Here is a 20,291-nt window from a genome sequence, read left to right on the forward strand (position 1 = left end):
GGTTAAATGTTGTTTGTATTTTTGTATTTGTGTGTATAATGTTAAACAGCTGACGCAAGACAAATTTCTGGATTATATCTGACGATAAAGTAAAATCTAATTTAATTTCTAAGGAAAATTACAGCCACTGTGACTTCACACTTTTGTGGACTACCGCTTTGAGTCCTTGAGTTTGACATCGCTATCATGTTGTTTTGGAGCCAGAAGTGACCATATTTGGACTAAAAGGTGGAGCTGGGGAGGAGCAAGGGGGGGGTCTCACTGACAACCCGGAGAAACCGCTGCGGTAGTGACTTGTCAATCACAATATAGCTACGCCATAAAGCATACTCTGCTTTATCGTCTCGTAACTCTAAACTATAATTAACAAGATGAACGTCATGTTGTACTGGAGAAGACTTTAATCAAGCAATTGAGACCATAAAATGTTTGATGACAATGTTTACTGACGCATAGTTTAAGTAAGATGTAGAGTCATTTTTCCATAGACTACCATACAATATAACTTCTCTTTGCAACCAGTGGTGTGGTGCCCCGGCTGGCTATTAGAAATAACGCAGATTTCAAGCACTTCTGCATTGACTGAACCCCCTTCAGTGACTGTGATTCATCAGAGTAGGTTAAATAATGTACTTTAAGTCTGTTAGCTAACAGTCTGACTCAACGGATGTGTACTTCTGAGATAAGCGTCTCATTGGCTGAGTGTTGCAATCTGCTTCCTTTCCTCCCACATCTTCAAGTGTCCAACCACAGCTTCGCAACTATTACTTAGTACTGTAGGCTTTAAAAGCTTTGGATTTAAGATGCCATATTTTTCAACCAACGGCCTCATAAATGCTCTAAATGTGGTTTTAATTGTGGAAATACAGTCGTTATAACAGAAGGCAGCTCTGAAGCAGCGCAGCAGCAACAAACGTTGCCAATGTGAACACACAATGTTCACTCATGCAGTGTGGCCTGGGCGTGACCTCCAGGGCGCATGATGCACACTGCATGCAAAACATCCTCAATACAGCCTCTCTAGTATTAAGTCAATAGAAAGATAAGGGACCATATTTTTAAAGATATTTAAAATCACACTGTTGGGATTTCTAAATATACTGGTATACTGTAATACTGTGATACCACCCCTCCCTAGACTGCGTGCCTGAAAAATTGTGTTGGGAGGGTGGAAAGCGAGCGCTGGTGTTAAAATGACTAAATCCCTGCAAAAGGATACGTCACATAAAACATTTACAAAAGTTGTACCTTGTAGGTGGCTAGCTTAGAGACTGTTGTTGTTTAACACACAGTGCTTAAACGAAGCGTGGCAATAGGTCTGTCTGAGCAGGAGTACTTTCAAATAGCAGACTACTGTGAGTCAGACTAAGAAAAGAGTCCAATAAAGAGTCTGATGAATAAAAAAAATCAATCTTTTTATCAGAAAGTTTAAACCTACACAAGGTTTGTCCATCATTACTTAAAACAAGAGGGAATCCTTCCATCTTGTTCAGCACGTTTCCAATTAAAACCTTGGGAATCCACCGGCTCACAGTAGTTGTTTTCGGGTTGTCACACTCCACTCCCCAGTGTCAAGTTTCACAACACATACATAGACGCAGCTGTTTCAGGAGGGAACATCCTCCCATGGGAAATAGATTTCTCTTCTTCCTGTTGTCACACCTGTAAACACCTGTCTTGTTCCGGTGCCTTGATAGCCTGTGTATGCATATATGTGTGTGTATCTCCTGGGTATATAGGCAAAGGTGGCTATGGTGAGTGCTGTCGTGGGGACCTGCAGGTGGTTTAAACAGGACAGCCTGTACCTGGGCTGTCATACATACACACACACACACACACAGCCAAGCATTTCGTCATTCCCCTGAGAGGTGCTCATGAATCACGTCTCTCTCTCTCTCTTTCTTTGTTCATATTCCATATCAGCCAGTCGCCAGAAGAAAACGTTGGCATTGTACATTTAGACAAACCATGAACATGTTCCATTTGGACGCTTCATATGTATCATATTATGTTTCTAAAATGACATGACAAGTATATGAGCTGACATTGTCACTGGGAGATGGAGGATGGTGTGTCACCTGGGCGAGACACTTTCCAAGCTGCAGACCAACACACAACAAAACCAGTTTGATTTTGGGAATTGTTTTTTACAGAGACAATGCTGCATTTCCTGCCAGTATAGTGGCACAAAGAATCATCGTTTGTTACTGATACATTTATGGGACTGTGCCCCTAAAACTAGGTATATTAAAGGGATACTTCATGCAAAAATGAAAATAAGTTAAGTGTCATTTTTCAAAACAACTTGGTATGTCAGGGTTTCAGTTTCAGGACACTTGGATTACTTCAGATGAGCAGTATGGAGACATTTTGTGATATTCTTATGTATTTTTCATAAGGTTTGAATCCTGTTCACCGTTTGCTTCAATTTTTTGGGAGATGAGTGCAGCACCTTTTTCCTTAAAACTCCGGCTTTGTTTTGTGGACTATAAAACTTTACCTGCCTTTGCATTGGCAGGAGGGTGAAGAGATTTACTGAATTTTCATTTTTGGGTGAACTATCCTTTTAAGTCATAATACCATGAAAATGTAATATATACATAGTTTGCAGAAAAAACGTATGATGCCAGTATTTTTCCTGGAGACTTGGTTGGCCATATCATGTCAGTCATCAACAGCTATAGATGTGTTGTGCCTTCATCTTGTATCCATCTACATATGACACAAAAGGATTTTCCCAAGTCTCACTTTGTTCTTGGTTGCAAATTCCCATTTTCTTTCTCCCATTTGTGAACAGATTCACTCATAATTGAAAAATACAGTGTACATATATATATATATATATATATATATATATATATATATATATATATATATATATATATATATATTATTTTATTTTATTATTTTTTTTATTATTATTTTTACATGTGTTTTGGTTATGGTAGTGTTATGATTAAAAAAAATCATCTTCACCTTAAGGAAGACTTCAGTGAGTTTAGTTCCAATGCAGCTTCTGGGCCCATTGCCGAAGGAACACAGGAAGTGCTCCTGGCCTGCATTCCTGCATAAACAAAAACACAATGCTATAGTTACACATAAATGCAAAACGTGTAAAAAGAAATCAGCGACAATCACTGGGAGAACACAATGTGATTTTCCAGAGTGCTGAAGTCTGCATTGTTCAACAGAACTGGACTTGAATTCCATTCATAGCCGGTCCCTCGGCAGAATAATGACCACTTCATGCCTCTGCTCTGCACGTCTAGCAAATCTGTCAAAGAAGGCGTTGTTATCAGCAGGATGACCATCAGAAGTGACGTCATATGATGATCAGATGATGGGCAGATGTCACTTGTCTCTTGACCAATGACAGGACACGAATAGTAGCCCCTGGTCACTGACCAATTAAATATATCATGTTGATATGTCATTTACAAATGAATGGAGATTAAATTAAATGTGACACTGTGTGGAGAATTCCTTTGACACACAAACAACAGTGCACTGCTTTGGATGTTTTAATCATAATCTGGAATATAGAGCAATATTGTCTGGGTCTGTGTGCCTGCTCATTTCTTCATAGATTACATGCGTATTATACTGATTTTTGGAGACTTCACGGGCACATTGTTGAGCAGCAGAGGAGCACTGAAACTGGCAGCAGGGATGTTCAACATACATGATAGAAATAAAACATTGATCGATATGCTTCATAGTGCTCAAAAACTCTGACCTGGAAATGCACTTTTGAACAGCACCCAGACTCTTTGCCAGTTCCAGCTGACCTCTGACCTCTCTGTGGTATGAGAGTCAATGAAATGATACATTTCTCTTGTGTGCATGAAGAGAAAATCACATGGACTCTAGACAAAACAAGGCTGAAGGTGTGCAACAATACAACATGTGCCTGAATCATTGTTACAACTTGACACGTGCTGGCTGTCTGACTCTTTCTGCCATACCTGCTGTAACTTTCCAATTTCTCCTCTAAAAATATACTTGAAAATAAAGAGATTCGGGTTGTTTCTAGCCGACAGGTTTGTCAACAGCCTGCTAATGCAGGCCATTGCTCCCCTCTCACCACTAATGCATCCTGTCTTCCTGAAACCTGAGCTCTGATTAAAGGCAAACAGGAAGCATTAGTAGTGTGTATAGTCTGGGTCCAATGTGTGTCAGAGGCTTTGTGTGTGTGAGAGTTTGAGATAGAGAGAGAAGGGAGAATATTAGTGTTCTCTGCAGCATCTGTCTAATGGTTTAATGTGCTATTAGACCCATCCTGAAACAGTAAGATGTGCAGCATACAATGCAGTCCAGTAATACTGAGATAGGAAGACAGAGGAAGTCTTACAAAGCAGTCCAGCATCAGGACATATCAAATATGCTCAGTGAACGGGAAGTGTATCAGAGAAGTATAATATAATGCACAGTATAATTAATTTTTTTACTCTGAAGTGTAATGAGAGAGCAGTCTGAAACACCATCACTAAGCTGAGGCCAAGAAGACCTTTAATTAATCCAGTTATGTATTACTTTTATACTCTGTCCTCTGTCATGTGTCTTATTTTCATATTTTTGGGGGTAAAATTATTAACTGTGGTTTTCCCTTCATACCTTTTATAATTATACATGTAATTTTTATTAAATATGTTCACAGTTTGTAACCAAAAGACCTAAAGTTATCTTTAGGTTCTCACAATGGTTAATTTACTGAAATAGAGAGAACAATACTAATCAAGCAACCACAACCTTGAGATCTGTTAATAGTTTCCATTTCAAATGAAAACTGATGTACGTCAGCATTTTTTGTTGACGAGGAGGAAACCCCATGTTGTCAGATTATTCTGGTAAAACTAGCAACACAAGATGCTGCAGTAGCTCGAATCTTTATCTCTGTTTGGTATCGTTTCCGATTCATTTATCTACGGGCGGAGCCTGTGTGGGCGCTTGGTTGATGGGATGTTAACTCCCCAGCTCTACTATTTGCTTCCAACTGGAAAATAACACAAACACACAGACTGACGATACAGTATGCACTGAGACGCCCACAGTGGACAGAATATAATTATCGCACAAAAACACACACACACAAGCACACACACAAAACGATAATATGGTTAAACTGTAGTTATTGTAGGTGGGCTTGTTATGTAACAGGACTGCAGTCATTAAATAAAACAGCCAGGTGGCAAGGAACGGAGCCAGGCAACTATCAAGGCAGACAGGAAAATAGTCTCCAGGAAGACTGACAGATGGGGACGCAGAGAAAGAGGCAGGTAGGAGAAAAGAGAAACAGACCGGAAGATAAACAACAAGGTTTGAAGAGTAAATACAGCAAACACACAGACAGACAGACAGACAGAAAGACAACTACATCCTGGGGGAAATTCACTAATTTGAGCAGCAATTAAGACACATACTATTACACACATATATCACATCAAATCTCTCACAATTACCTGTCAGCCCTGAGCCAGTTCCTATTGAAGATGTAAATCTTTAAAAATGGGTCACAAATACAGTATCTAATTTCATTAAATTTAAAAAAAAATAGAAAATAAGCTGTGCACTGAAAACAACATGAGGAAATAGTGCATTTTTTGGGGAGTGGTTGATGTGGTGCACTAGTCAATATTTCTGGCAGCAGGCTGGTGTATGTAGATCAACTCAAAATAAACTGCAGTGCTCGTGTTCAAATGAAGGATCATGTCAGTGAAACGATGTGGCTAAGTTCCCCTCCACTCAAAAAAAATTGTGTGTTTTCTTCTGTTTATGTCCTCTAAAATGTCTAACCTTCACTATACCGTAGTGCTACAACAGTATGAGATTTTCACAGTACAATAATCACAACCAATCTCACTCCTCTTACCAATCCAGCCAACGAAGACGAGTGCTAAGCACTCATAGGGAAGGTAGAGCGGATTATGAATTTCTCAACAAAAGTGAAATAGCAGATCTGCTTCCAGCACAGTATTATGTGGGAAAACAATGTGAAAAAAAATATCTATATGAGTAACTCACTTTAAAACATGTCTGAAGGGCGACTTTATTAGTGTTTGAAAACATGATGAATAACATAGTGTATAAGGGTTGGCTACACAGACAATACTTGTCAGTGAGATGAATTCTGTCTTGGTTCTAGTCTCATAGGATTTGTTCATTATTGAAAAATATTTTAGCAAACGTATCCCATAAGGATCAGAATGCTTTAAATCTAAATGTCTCTGATGCTGGCTGAGCTTTGGACAAAATTTAAGACACTTATATTTTTTTAATATATATTTTAATTTTTTATATGCAACTTTGTATGTCTTACTTGTTTGTGCTATGGACGCACCTTCTGTGGAAAAGAATTTCCTATCTATCTGTAATATGTTTCCATGATTTTCCATCATATCGTCTCAAGAAAAATCTTCTCTGACTCATTCTTTAACCCCATCCTATCATGCAGAGCAGGATGCGCACGCACACACACACACACACACACACACACACACACACAGCAGAGGGAATCCCCATCGGTAAAAACCAGTATGAGGAGGACAGTTACCATGGCAGCAGCTACCTATTCATTCATAATTTCTTTCATTGAGTATTTCTGTTGTTTTACTTACACTTTAGGCAATTTTAACTGGCATGCATTATCAACATAACCTTGTTTTATTATAAGTTTTCATCAAAAATATCTTAAATAACAATTATATTCTAAGTGTAATATTATAAAAACATATTTAGTGTAATATATTTTAAGTGTAAATTAACTGAACTAAGATATGAGTACGAACTCAGTCTTTTTGGCATTGTAGTTAAAGTCATATGAGGTAAATATATATATATATATATATATATATATATATATATATATATATATATATAATTGTCTGCTTTATGATCATGCTTGCAGCAGCAAAAAAGGGGGACAAAGAAAAAGCTTAAAGTGGTTCTGTCAACCATGCGCATAATCTGCATCCTTGCATTTTACTTGTCTTCACTGATTTAAACCGTCAGTTTCACTAAAAGTGGTTTCATAACGGTGGTTATATTTAACTGATGGAGGGAAGCCCCCAACTGAAGGAGGACATTTCCTTTTAGAGGAATCACCCTTGTATTTGGTCTGAGAGCTGCACATACACATTCAGGGAAAAAAAAGGCAGGATAGGATCTTCTATGACTCATTTTTCTGTATACCATCCCACTCCACAGGGCTTCATTTTCCCCCACCCTGCACACACACACACACACACAGACACACACACACACACACACGCACACACAGAGGGAATCCCTATTGGTAAAGATGGTGTCAGGTGACCAGTTTCCATGGCAGCAGCTACCTACATACATACATTGACAGATTTTTTTTTCCCCCCCTGCTCTGTCGTCTGAATGAAGAAGCATGAATGAGAATAAACAGGTGAATGGAGAGAAGTGAATAAATAGAAAAACGGTTGACTGAGAGAGCCAATAAAGGAGCACATCAGATAGCACACAGAGTGAGGGATGCCGATACATCTTTAACTCTGTCTTTGTGCATCTTTGTTTCTTTCCACTCAAATCTCATCATTATGTCGGTCTGCGTTATTCAGGATGAGTGAAAGTGATCAGGGCAGATTTGTGTGCTCAGGCATTAGTAATTATCCACAATGGTTTCTATGGCAAAGACGTATGCATATGTGGCCCTAACCAGTGTGATTTTCCAGTACAGAATCACAAAGCAAGCTGCAGTCTAGGGCTGCATGACATGAAAAAAAATCATATTATGAATATATTTAAAATTTTTCAAATAAAAGACCTATGCAATTATTTTGAGACTTTATAATGTTTGTCAGAAAAAGACAAGTCATAAAATCCTACTTCCAAAGTCTTTACAGATTAGTTTGCAGATTATTAGTCTTTATAGATTAATAAATTCAATGCCTTTGGAGACTTTTTAAGGATCTGCGAGAACCCTGTATGACATCACTGATTTTAAATTGCTTTTTCTTGGCTTGAGGAAAGTTCTACAAATATAAAACCTCCATGGACTAAAAGTTCATTACAGAAAGACTTATATTCAACCTTGTTTGCAGTTTGAGGTGTCCTGTCAGCAGTTTTATAGATGTCTCTTTTACAATGGTGGTTTATGAGGAAAATGTTTTTTGGGCTGCAGGAGATATTTTTACTGCAATACTGCAAGTGGCCACTGCAAAAAATGGAAACAAGGCTGAGCAGTGTTGATGGGGGCTTACTGTCTATACTGCACTGTTTTCTCTTAAAGGGGGTGTGGTAATGAAAGCCTACACTGGATGACATATTGCCAGTATGATGTCTTTAGAAACTGGTAGCCCTCTTTCTGTGTCTGTGGTATAATTTCAGATAGTCATTCAACTGTCTCTTGTCAGTGTGACCTTTCTTAGCTATTTTTTTCAGCTTTTGTAAACTCCTTACTTCCTCATTTCCTCAACATTAACTGTTACACAGAAATGTGTCCTTTACCCATTTTCCATCCATCTGCCCATCAATATAGATTCATTCATTCGTTCATCTGTCTCCACTTCTCTTTTTCCAAATTGATTCCTTTTCCTGTTTAATGTTACCCAGCTCTATAAAAAAAACCTAAATTGATAAAAAAAAATGCAATATCTTCTTACTTCCTGATTTTCATGAAAATGGCTTTTTGTGACGCATTTCCTCGACCCTTAATGTGTCAGAGCACTGACAGCTTCCTCCCTCTTACTCCTTCTAATGGTCAGTGTGTTAGTGTGTGTTAGTGTGTGTTAGTATGTGTTAGTGTGTGTGTGTGTGTGTGTGTGTGTGTGTGTGTGTGTGTGCGTGTGTCAGTGTGTAATAGCACAGTTAGCTACAGTGCATGGCAGGAAGGGTGCATGAACAGAGCTGCACACACCGCAGACATCATCAACCTTTAAGGATAAACCACTTATAATGTAAAATCAGTCAGTTCTCAGAGACAGTAATAAGAAAATTCTTGAAAAGGAAGCAGCATCACGATAAAATAAGGATCAATTTAACATCACTGCATTATTTCCTTGAAAAGCTATTTTCTCTGTGTGGAAAGCTCCCCAGGACAGATTCTATTAAGCTCCTCAGTTTGTTACATCCTATTTCATGAATGTCTTTTTTAATTATACCATGAGTTAGATGTGTATGTGAAGGGAGTTGTATCAATAATAAGAAAATAAAGCTTTTTTCAGTCTTGAGAAAAAGTTGAACCCCTTGCTTAAAAATCGACATTTTTAAAATTTCATTCTTCAGTTGTCAGTCTATTTTCTGCTCCTGTAGGTGCAGAAATTGGCCTTTCTGCAGATTCTGTTTTTTGTTGTCGTTTTTTTTACTCTTTTAGTAATTGTGGATTATCTATGCAGAATGGCAACTCTAGACAGAAGTTATTACTTTTACTAAAGGACATATTGTTGATAGCGATAGTTGAGATCACTACACAGTTTTTGTCTCGTGACTCCATAAACGACCAGAAAAACGGAAACCCCTTCAGACATTAACCAATTCTAGTACCGTGAACACAACCTGTGTGAAACGTTATTAATTACTGTCCATAGTGTCAGAATTTTTTTATTTTAACTGCATGGTAATTTTATAGACTGCAGATTTTGGCAGAGCTGCATTAACTGTATTAACTGAATTGCAAAGCATTCCCATGTGTGTGATACAGGCTCTGCATGAACAAAAACACACAAACGGACCTAAAATATGCAGTCCACATGTACATAAATATACCTTTGTTTTTTAATATGTTTCACACTTCTCATTTTTTGGGCTTTGCAGCTTCTCACTTGTGTATGTTCTGCTTCATATTTATCTTCTTAAATGAACTAACTCTAAATCTCTTTACTGTAAGGAGAAGGCACCTAAAGTCCTTAAGTCTCTCAGATCCTCACCTTCCGCTCCATCTCTCCGGCAGGAAGTTGTCCGGCTCCTGGAACACCTCTGGGTCGCGGTGGACGGAGTGGCTGATATAGATCGCACCATAATCCTTTGGGACATGAAACCCTGCGAGTGTGGAGTCCTACACAGAGAGAGAGGCATTGCAGAGAATGTAAAGAACATCCAAGTGTTGGAAAATAAGCTGTTCCATATAAGAGTCATAAAGACGCTCGGTTTTTAGCTGAAATTTTCGGGGAGAATTAAACAAATGTTACATGTCTACAATGCCTTTGTATTTTAAGGGGGGCCATACGATTAATTGTCTTATTTTCTTGCATGTTATCATGTCGGATGTTCATACTGAACGTGGCTAAAGTTGTTTTTGTTTTTGTTTGTTTGGGTTTTTTTTTTATTGAGACAAGATCACATTAGCTCATGACTGATTTCTTTATATGGTCATCTGCTCCAGGCTCGCTACTGCAGGTGTTAACATGATGTCACCTACATTGCAACAAGGATCTACATGCTGACATCAAAGAAACGTGTAACCCTGTTTGCCAATGTTGTAAATTTCTCCCTGAATACCGATCATATTCCTGCAGGAACATATGCGGTTACGTTTTGAAGAAATTATTGGTGATTTTTAACAGTAGAAAGTGCAGCTACTCTCTGATACCAGTGTTGCCAACTCTTACACCTTATTGAGAGCTTATAAAATTTTAAAAAGGAAAATTTGTCACTATTGGTTTTTTAGATTTAAAGTCGCTAAGAGGGTCTTTAAAGTTGTTAAATCTAGTGAAGAGGATGCCAAGTTGGCAACACTGGCAGAGATGCTGTTATGCCAAAGGCGCAACAACACTGACCAATCAGAGCTGACTAGGCTTTTTTTGGAGGGGGACTTAAAGAGACAGGCACTTAAACAGAGCATTTCAGGAAGAGGATGAATACGGGTGCTACAGCACAGACAGTATGGGGAAAATAAAGTGTTTTTGGACCTTTAAAGCATGTAAACATGTTCTAGTAGAAACCCAAAAATGCAAGTACACGAAAATGAGAATAATAGGTGCCCTTTAAAAACTGTAAATCAGGAGTTTGAGGATTTTAAAGCACATTTGTAAATAATGACGTGGTGCACAATTGGAACAAAAAGTCAGCTGGGAACACTACAATGACGCAACAAGAACACGCTATTAATACCCTTTTCAACCAACATGAATGGGAGCCTTTTTTAACACTGACGTTTGGCTGGAGTGAAAACTGCGACTCCTTTTCAAACAAAATTTCCTTCGTTGATTTTTCACTAAGCTTCTGGTGAAAGGAACCAGCTTGGGGCAAAAAGACCACTTACCCAATTGTTGCCCTTTTAAATCACCTTTTCACAGCATCCATTAGTGGCTGCACTAATGGACTGCCACAGAACATGATCACTGTTTCTCTTTTCTCTACCACCTTTGTCATTTTTTCTCTCTGTTGGAGTGGAAAATCTTTTACAATTCTCTTTCTTTAGGCCGGCTCTCACTGAGAGATGTCTGTGCAATCGCAGAGTATACTTCTCTCTCCCTCTTGCTCTCAGAAACACACACAAGTTGCTAAATCTCTTGCATATCTTAGTTTCACCTGGATGGAGCTTCTACTTTTTCCACCTGATTGTGAATACTAATAATCTCTCTCCTTCTTACATCCCATCCTGCACACACAAACATCTCCTGAACTCTTTTCACTCCAGATGAAGCACTTCCCCTTTGCTTTTATTTGTATTAGGAGTGTTTTTAGGTTTAACCAAGTTATTGCCAAAGGAAGATACAACTGTCGCCCTTTCTCGTTGTGTTTCTTTTTAATTACGTAATATTAAAACATCAATATGGTGTCATAATTTGATATATTTTTAATAAAGCGTAAAGTGTATTATACAAGATTTCAGAGTCAACCTTTGTACTCATTTTGATGTGGATACAGTCAGGATGCCATATCTGCACTTGCACAATAGCAATTTGTTACTATTTAGATGTAGTAGTCTTCAAAAAAGCTTCTTGTTTTATATTCTGACCTTCGTGACCTTTATGGCTTCAAATTAAAAAAAAATTGCATCCATAGTCTTCCGGTTCTTTTTTCTCCGAACTTCTCTACAACCACACACGTCATGACCCCGTATCCCACCGGGGCCTGTCAGGAATCGAAGCGTACTGGTGCGTTTCCCAGAAGTGACGAATGGCTTTCCACTTGGTTTCACAGTGTCACCAGCACGCATCAATCCCACTGTCAAACCCACCGACCCCTCCCCTCCGCTCCCTTCCTTCCTTCCGGGGGAGCGGAGCCAATCAATCGTAGAGACAAATCAATGCCCCTGATTGGGCTGTTGCATAAGGCCGTTTGATGAGGTCATAATGATCAAACACAGCTGGTGTGGGAGTAGGTGGAGGCAGCCCTGGAGTAAGCAGCCGGCCAATCCAGAGACGGGACTTGGAGTGAAAGTGGGATTCTATTGGCTGACAGTGCTGATGTCAAACCAGAAAGCAATTATTTTGCTGAATGAAAATCGATGTTGTAACATATACAGCAGGCCTGCAGGATATAAGATGCTTATGCATATAGCACACAGATTATAAACATCAAAGCAGGATATAGGCTAGAATATTATAAACCCTCATAGATAATAAGTCGCCAGTCAGGCATGTGGAAATGATGGCTGCATGGTACAATAAACAAGGGGTGTACATAATAACAGAAACACTTAAAGCAGACCTAAATACCAGATTAAAGAATTTAAGTTGTGTGCATCTGCATTTGGTCCAGAGATGTTTCATGTACCTTTTTGCCATTAAAACACATATGCTGCTAAAATACTGCTAGTCAGACCTTAGTTAAAGCTGACGTGCAGTCTTTGTTTTACTGTAGTCTCTATCTCAGTCTGCAACAGTGCAAAATGATTTAATGCTCCAAGAGGAAAAAATAAAAAAAAATAAATAAACAGCTTGTCACAGGACGCCCGCATACTGAAAATGATGACTTTTTAGTATAGGACTAATATAATTTACTGTGAGCGCATGAAACTCTTCATACTACACAGTACAAGCACAAGGGAGAAGCAGACAGTGAAGAGGACTTTAATCTACAGTAAAATGTCACCACCTAGAGGAACGAAGTGCAACACAGAAAACAGCAAACAGAATTCTGCCCTCTGCTTTTTGTAGACTACAGGTCAAATCAAACGCTTAAAGAGGACAAAGTGTTCGTCAAAGTGTACAGGACACGGAGACATTTTATACAACAGTGTAATGCAGGTATGGCTCAGGAGGTAATTATAAGGGTACTTCACCAATTATCAACCAGCTTGGTTGTAGGTTTTCTACTTCTTGAGTAAAATCGTCCTTTTTCTCTGTTTCCTCTGATCATGTAGCAGGAATTTCAAAAGTATGTGTGTCCTTTCACTGCAGAGACAGCCTAGTTTTATGTGAAGACTCTCTTTCTAGAGGTTAAATGCTTCTTTAAGTTACCTACAATAGTTAACCTTCTTTGCTGGTGTTGTGTAGACGTCAATATCTGCTTCCCTTACCAGACAGCTATTGGCTTTCATTTTAGCAATGTATCTTGTCTAGTTTGCCCACAGTTGAAGCTCACATTTTAAGGAAGTGCAAAGACATCGCAGTTAAGTCAAGGTCAGACATTTTTGGATACATAAACATGACAAAAACACATTTTTGAGTGGAGGGGGACTTAAAAGTTCTTAATTTTGACCAGTTAAGGGCTTTTTTTTCACATCCAAATAAAAAGATTTGTATGAAATAAAAAACAAAAACATAATATATGAGATGGCTTGTACTCCCTTTAGTTTGCTCTATCTTACTCTCATCTTTGCTCTCTATATTGCTTATAATGTAAACAGTCCAGGGATTTGTAGCTAACTGTCTGAAGAATTTTGAAACACCCTTTTCAGATTAGATTGGTCTCTGAAATTAATCTTATTTTTTTTAGATTGGAGTCCCAAACATTTGGATCTGTCTAATCAAGATGAAAGACTTGAATTCTTGACTCCGCCACACTTCAGGAAAAGTTATAGTGACATTCATGGTGCCCCTGTTTCTCACAGAACAGTGCAGACTCCCCATTGAATATCAATCATCATGACTAAATCTGTCTTATAGCAGCTTTAGAGGAGAGAAGGTCCTAAAAGTGACACTGAATCTCTCAGACTCAAAATACAGAATAAGAAACACTGAATGCTCATTCAGTAGATGGAAATCAACAGGATGAACAGTCCTACCTGATCAGCTATTCTGCGTCCACCAATGAAAGGAGGCCAAAGTCTCTGAACCTCCAGCAGCACTGTGCGCAGATAATCACTGTCTTCCATCGCTCGCCGACGGGTCTTCTCATGGACATAGAGAAAGATTTTTGCTTATTAATTTAATTTAAAATAGAAAAAAATGGGCAAGAAAAATGATGGCATCTGGTTATGTATGAGGGCTTACTTTTGCTCGGCAGAAATAGAAAAATTGGTAATAACTTTAACTTTACAACTAGTGCTGTATCAATATTAATTTAGACACTTGATTTGATTTATGACATGTAAAACAGGTACTGACGATATTTCTTTTCCGTCACAACTTGTAGTTTTGTCTTAAAAAACATGCTCAATTTTATTTGTTTGTGTACCTTTTCTTTATCACTGAGTGCCAGAGTGAAGGAGGTGAGCAGCGATGCCAGAGCTTTGGGGATCAGAGCGGAGATGAAGAGCAGGAGATGCTGGGAGGCAGAACTGGAGTCCGGCAGCGGCAAAGAACCGAGGGAACCGACGAAACTACAGTCGCAGAGGCAGAGAGCAACATTAAGATGAAGATGCAACAAATCATCTCCAATGCAGCATCAACTAGCCTCTGAATTATGGCACAGAGGGAGAGAGTTTTATGCATAAGAATGTTACAAAATGAGCACAAACCATCACAATTTTAAGAAGGTAATTTTTCTGTATTTCAAAGTTTTGTTTCAAATGTATTATAGAAACCTCCCTTTTGACTAATAGGGAGAGTAGCAAAAGAAGGCGGGTATTAGGCAAAAGTATAGGAGTCCAAGGTTCAGGCAGAGAGTCGTGGGCAGATAGCTTGGGGGCAAACTAGCATTTTATTTTGGAGAACTTCCAGAAATTGACCCAAAACAAGTCCAACAATTTAATGGAAACACAGGTACTGTTGAGTAAGCAAAAACAAGAGGGAGAAGCTAAATGTTGGCCTGTGTTTACGCAAAATAAACTATTCATACTAAGTTTGAAATAAAATTGAGTATGTGGTGAGTGTAGACTGCATTATGAGTGAGAATCAAGAAATGGTTCCAATATGGCTCTAAATGTATCCATTCCTTTCATCAATACCGGCATGTTTTTCTCACAGCTGTGCATTGAAAAATAATGATGTCAAACTCCTGTGTCTATTGGCAACTTGAAAGAAGAAGCAGTCACGACAGTGTGCCTTAATTTCATAAAGAAAGACGTCAGCAGTGGTGCTGCAATGTCTGTGAAATGACCATTTCAAGTGAGGATGGAAACACCAGCAATAGGCTGAAACATCTTTCTGCACAACACAGGCTTAAATGCCACTAATGTAATGTTTTATTGTATTGCAGGAAAAGATGCTTAAAGCTGCTCAGCGCTGTACTCACTGACATTAAAATCTGGAATTTATAACTTGTTTGTCATTTGACAAGCACCGTCTTGTGACATGCTATTGAGTGTAGCTTGTGTAGTTTTATATTGTATTGTTTGTCTCGTATCTCCGTCTTTGCACCACTTTATATAATGTGCTATGTGATTTGTTTTTTCTACAACTTTATATGTTTATGTCATTGTGCTGTGTCTTTGTTCAAACCTGTCGAGGGACTACAGATGTGAATTAGCTCTACGCTATAATCTGGTATGTTATAATTATAATAAGGAACTGATAAACAATTGGACCAATAAGCAAAATTGATAATGGCATTAGTATCAATAAAAAACAGAAAGGAAGAAGGACATGAAGACACTAAGAGGGGAAAAAGAGAAGCAGCTGGGCAGATCTTACTGTCTCTGCTTTGGGCGTGTGTGTGTGGGCGTGTGTGTGTGTGTGTGTGTGTGTCTGTGTGTGTGTGTGTGTGTGTGTGTCTGTGTGTGTCTATATTTGTGTAATTGAGACAGAGGGATGATGACACATGCAGTCTCACCCCTGTGTGTCATTCTCCAGTTTGTCTTTGATGATGTCCATCAGTTTGTCTCTGGCGTCCAGAGCAGTGGAGAAACCAGACGACCACAGAGGAACCTTCACGTTGACCGGAGCAGAGATCAGACCTGCGGGGGCAAACAGGAGGCGTTCAGCAAACATACAAAGAATATCAAACCCACAAACAGTCATACTTATTTACCAGAAATAAAAGGGGAAGCAGGAGATGTTGCAATAAAGTACTGCAGAACAACAAAGCTGACTTACTAAATACGTCAGCAAAAGCAAAAAAAAAGATGTGTTTTTCAATATCAGTGCTGCAGTTTAACAAAGAGACTAATTTATATGAATCATTTTTAGAGCAGTTAATAAGAAAGGGGCTGCTCAAGAGGGTACGAGGCAACCCTGCACTCATGCTTCTATACTTCGTTGTGTATTTTCTAGAAAATATGGGCTGTTTGGATTTTATTTTGTGTGTGTTTGGGGTTTTTTTCATGCATAAAGCATATCAGTGCATCCCTACCATGCCAGTGCTCGGTGCAGAGCTGCATGATTTCCTCAAAAAGTTCTGGCTGCTCCTCAGCTCGAACATTTAGAAAAAGGCCCAACACCAACTCCGTCCCCAGACGTTTAAAGGTAGAGTACACACACTGCGGCTGGCCACTGCGATGCAAACAAAAATCAACCACACATCATCAAACTGTATGTAAGAGGACAGAGGAGCTTGAAACTTCTCTCAAAGAAAAACAAAAATAAGAACCCAAAGCAATATGAGAAAATAAAAGAGAAGATGGTCACTATTTCTCCTGCTTGTTTGCAACTATACAAAACTGTTATGGCTGCTGTGTGTGTTGTTTTTTAATTGTGTATGCACAATAAAATAATCTAGACAATATGACACATCATCTACTCCGCTCAAACTTTGTTTTTATGTCCCTGCTTTTAGTGTTTATCCAAATGTTTTTCCCATTTTAGTTTTCAATTTACAGCTTGTGAAGCTATATGTAATCCTGCTTTGTTTGTCACTTTGTACAAAAGCATCTGCCAAAAAAAAAACATGTAAATGCTTTGGGTGCTGGAGATTTATGTTACCTGAGAGAGAGGTCCTTCAGACAGCGCTCACACACACTGCGGAAAAAAAACAGGTAGAAGAAAAACAGATACACAAATTTTAATCTTAAATGAAATGAAGTCATTCCAAGGGAGTTTTTATCAAATATGCATCCTGTCAGTACATTCTCCTACAATCTGCACATCTTAACAATACCATAAGCATGCACACAGAGTACAATTACTGCAGTGATTTGTCCACCATAGAACAAACAGACAATAAGGTCCTGCACCAATTGTAACACATCCATTTGCCACCATTTTTGGTGCATTTTTGGCTCTGCATACACAACTTGAGTCAAAATAAGACTGAGTCTGTCTGTGAGCAAACCAGGCTCTTCAGCTCATAAAATACGCATCAACACAAAGACACATCAGCAAAATACTCTACAAATTAAAGGATTACTTTGTTATTTTTAAACCTGGATGCAATTTTCCATGTTTTTTTTTGTCTAAGTGACTAATGGGAACAAGTTTTTTTTAAAACTGGCTCAGTATTGAGTGAGACAGCTGCAGCTGACAGCAGTGAAATAAGCTGCAATGTAACCACTCAGCACTGAGCCAAAATTAAACTCCATTCAAATGAACTTCAATTTTAACGTGCATAGAGCGAGCATATTTTCACATCTAACAGGGTAAAGGTAAAGTTTATTTTAGCCAAACTAGAAATGGTGATTGTTGTTACAGTGGAAAGATGAACCAAAGACATTTTTAAGTTTTATTTTGTTTCTGTTGACTTTGAATAAAGTGTGTTTTATGTTAATAAAACTACTGTGTATTTAAAATGAGTCTTGTGGGTTTGGTCAGGATGGTTTTTGGGCTGTTTCTGGTTAAAAAATCAGTTTCATTTTAACAAAAAAGTCTATCTCTGTAGGGATTCTTTCCATAAATTGCCAGACACTTATCATAACAATCTGAGCCTGACAGTAGAAAAAAGTAAAAGTGCCTGCTTGTTTCACCAAATACCAATTTCCATCAGTATCTTTGAGAACAAAAATATAGGAAGAAGGGTGAAGGTTAAAAAAACAAATGTTAACTGCTGAGAAAACTAATTAAATAACATTACGTTTCTTACCTGGTGATGTAATCATTTGATGATTGCAAACAGCTCCCTGTGAACAGGCTGGTGAGGGACAGGCGGAGAAGACATGCCTCCTCCCCTAAATCACACAAATACAAGTTGGTTATATTAATATTTGCAGAGCTAAATTCAAGCACATTTTTTTCACAATCTTTTGTTACGCAAGTGTAGTGTTTATATTGTAGGGATTTTTTTAGTGTAGAAATCATCATCATTTAATTTGTTTTACTATTTTTGCTTAAAAGCAAATCAAGCATCTAAGAGCTACCTGTGGAGCTTACTTCTCATGATATTTGTGGGGTTTTTTTATGTGTGCATGTGTTACCGTTCCTGGTGACTACAGTGTCTCCATACACTTTTGTCATCAAATCAGTTGGATCCTTCAGAAACACATTGGACTTCTCTGAAATACACAGAGTAAACTATTACACATATGCGTACAAACTGTTCACACACTCAAACACACAATGTCCATGTCTGGGTTTGATTCTCCCTGCAGGTATGTGTGTGCTAAAAAAAAAAGCAGACAGGCAGCCAGGAGGGAAAGAGATACTGAAGATGCTTCCCTTGAAGTGTAACAGTTATCAAGTTCCAACGTAACAAAATACCAGGATTCAATAATGCAAATAAGTCATCTAATCAAATACACAGTAGGGTTAAACAACATACTATTACTTCAAAATTACACAGAGAAACAAACACTCAAATCGAGGCTGGAAATATTTCTAATATATAACACAATTGCAGTATTCACCAATGACGTCTGCTCGAAAAATAAAATAAATTTCCCCCTTATTCTTTTTATGCAGAATTTATACTGACATTAAAATTAGGAAATATTTAATATATCATATACATATTAAATTAGAACAACTAATGCATTGTTTTTAAGGGTAAGCAGACTACAATACAACTTAATGTCAGAAACATCCTCCCTCTCCCCCCTCCAGCAACATCACGAGTCTGTCCCATGACAGATCAGACTAATCTCAGGGTGAATTTTATTCCATAGAGGAAACTTCCCTTTTGTTATGTTGCTTGAGAGCAAAATCTGACTCATTGTCCTGAGTTAAAAGAGAAAAGGTCACCATGAGCCCACAAAAAAAACTGCAGATAGTACACTAATATGAGGATGCATCTCTGAAATGACACATTATTAAATAAAATTACCAATAATTATCTCTACTATTAAGCCAGTAAGCCTTGAAAATCTAGACATTAGCATTAAAATAGGTGCTACATTTCTCGTTGGGAACAAAACATGCTCTCGTGAACGCTGCTCACCTGTGGCGTGCACACTACACACACGAGTACACACAGACAACATACCACAGAGAAGCTCTCTCATCCCCTGCACGGAGCACACGAAAGCGGTGGGTCTGTTCAGCATGCGGCACTGAAACACTCTGCTCCGGTGTTTCTCTATCCGCTGCTGGCAGAAGCTCACCGGGTCCCGGTAAAACTCCAGCGACTTGTCCCCGAGCACCGACACACCGGCATTTCCTGGTAGTTTAGACATTCAGGTCAGACACTGGAGACGCACTTTCGCCAAAAAAACAAAACAAACTAATAATAAATAAATAAAAATAAATTGAAAGGTCGATTCAGTCAAGATGTTAACGACTCTGAAACGTCTATGACTGTAAAAGTTGACTTAAAATTGGCAAGGTTTCAGTTAAAATGCCGTTTTCACCGTCTGTTAATCATTTTAATCCGCGAGAGTCTACCTGTGTCATACTACTGCAATCTCACTGTCGTCACTGCTCTCTGAAGAGGCACAGGAATGACGCGTTCAGGTGCTACCCGGAATATAGGACTTACTGCTACTTATATCTTACTGTGGTGGTAATAATAATAATAATAATAATAATAATAATAATAATAATAATAATAATAATAATAATAATAATAATGAGAATAAGAATATTAACAATAATAATAATAATTATAATAATAATAATAATAATAATAATAATAATAATAATAATAACTTATTCATATAGTGCCTTTAAAGACAAACTGAATTTGAATTGTTT

General features: G+C 38.2%; 1 protein-coding gene across 4 annotated transcripts in view; it reads right to left on the minus strand.

Annotated features, from left to right (window-relative positions):
* LOC121960311 (uncharacterized) overlaps positions 1–20,052 on the minus strand; it is a 46,397-nt gene extending 26,345 nt beyond the window's left edge. For 2 of the 4 annotated variants that reach the window (XM_088071356.1, XM_042509983.2), the window contains exons 1-10: positions 19,585–19,976; positions 18,581–18,658; positions 18,250–18,334; positions 17,157–17,192; positions 16,588–16,727; positions 16,069–16,192; positions 14,533–14,677; positions 14,141–14,245; positions 9,894–10,021; positions 2,977–3,064 (exon numbers count right to left, since the gene is read on the minus strand). In XM_088071356.1, the coding sequence (XP_087927482.1) occupies positions 2,977–3,064; positions 9,894–10,021; positions 14,141–14,245; positions 14,533–14,677; positions 16,069–16,192; positions 16,588–16,727; positions 17,157–17,192; positions 18,250–18,334; positions 18,581–18,658; positions 19,585–19,774 (1,119 nt within the window). In that variant the 5' untranslated portion in view covers positions 19,775–19,976. The other 2 variants (XM_042509984.2, XM_088071357.1) reach the window with 2 other exon arrangements.
* Between the last annotated feature and the right edge of the window lie 239 nt (positions 20,053–20,291).

This window comes from Plectropomus leopardus, chromosome 20 (assembly GCF_026936395.1).
Source record: "Plectropomus leopardus strain MGB_pleo_1.0 chromosome 20, ASM2693639v1, whole genome shotgun sequence".
NCBI classification, from domain to species: Eukaryota; Metazoa; Chordata; class Actinopteri; order Perciformes; family Serranidae; genus Plectropomus; species Plectropomus leopardus.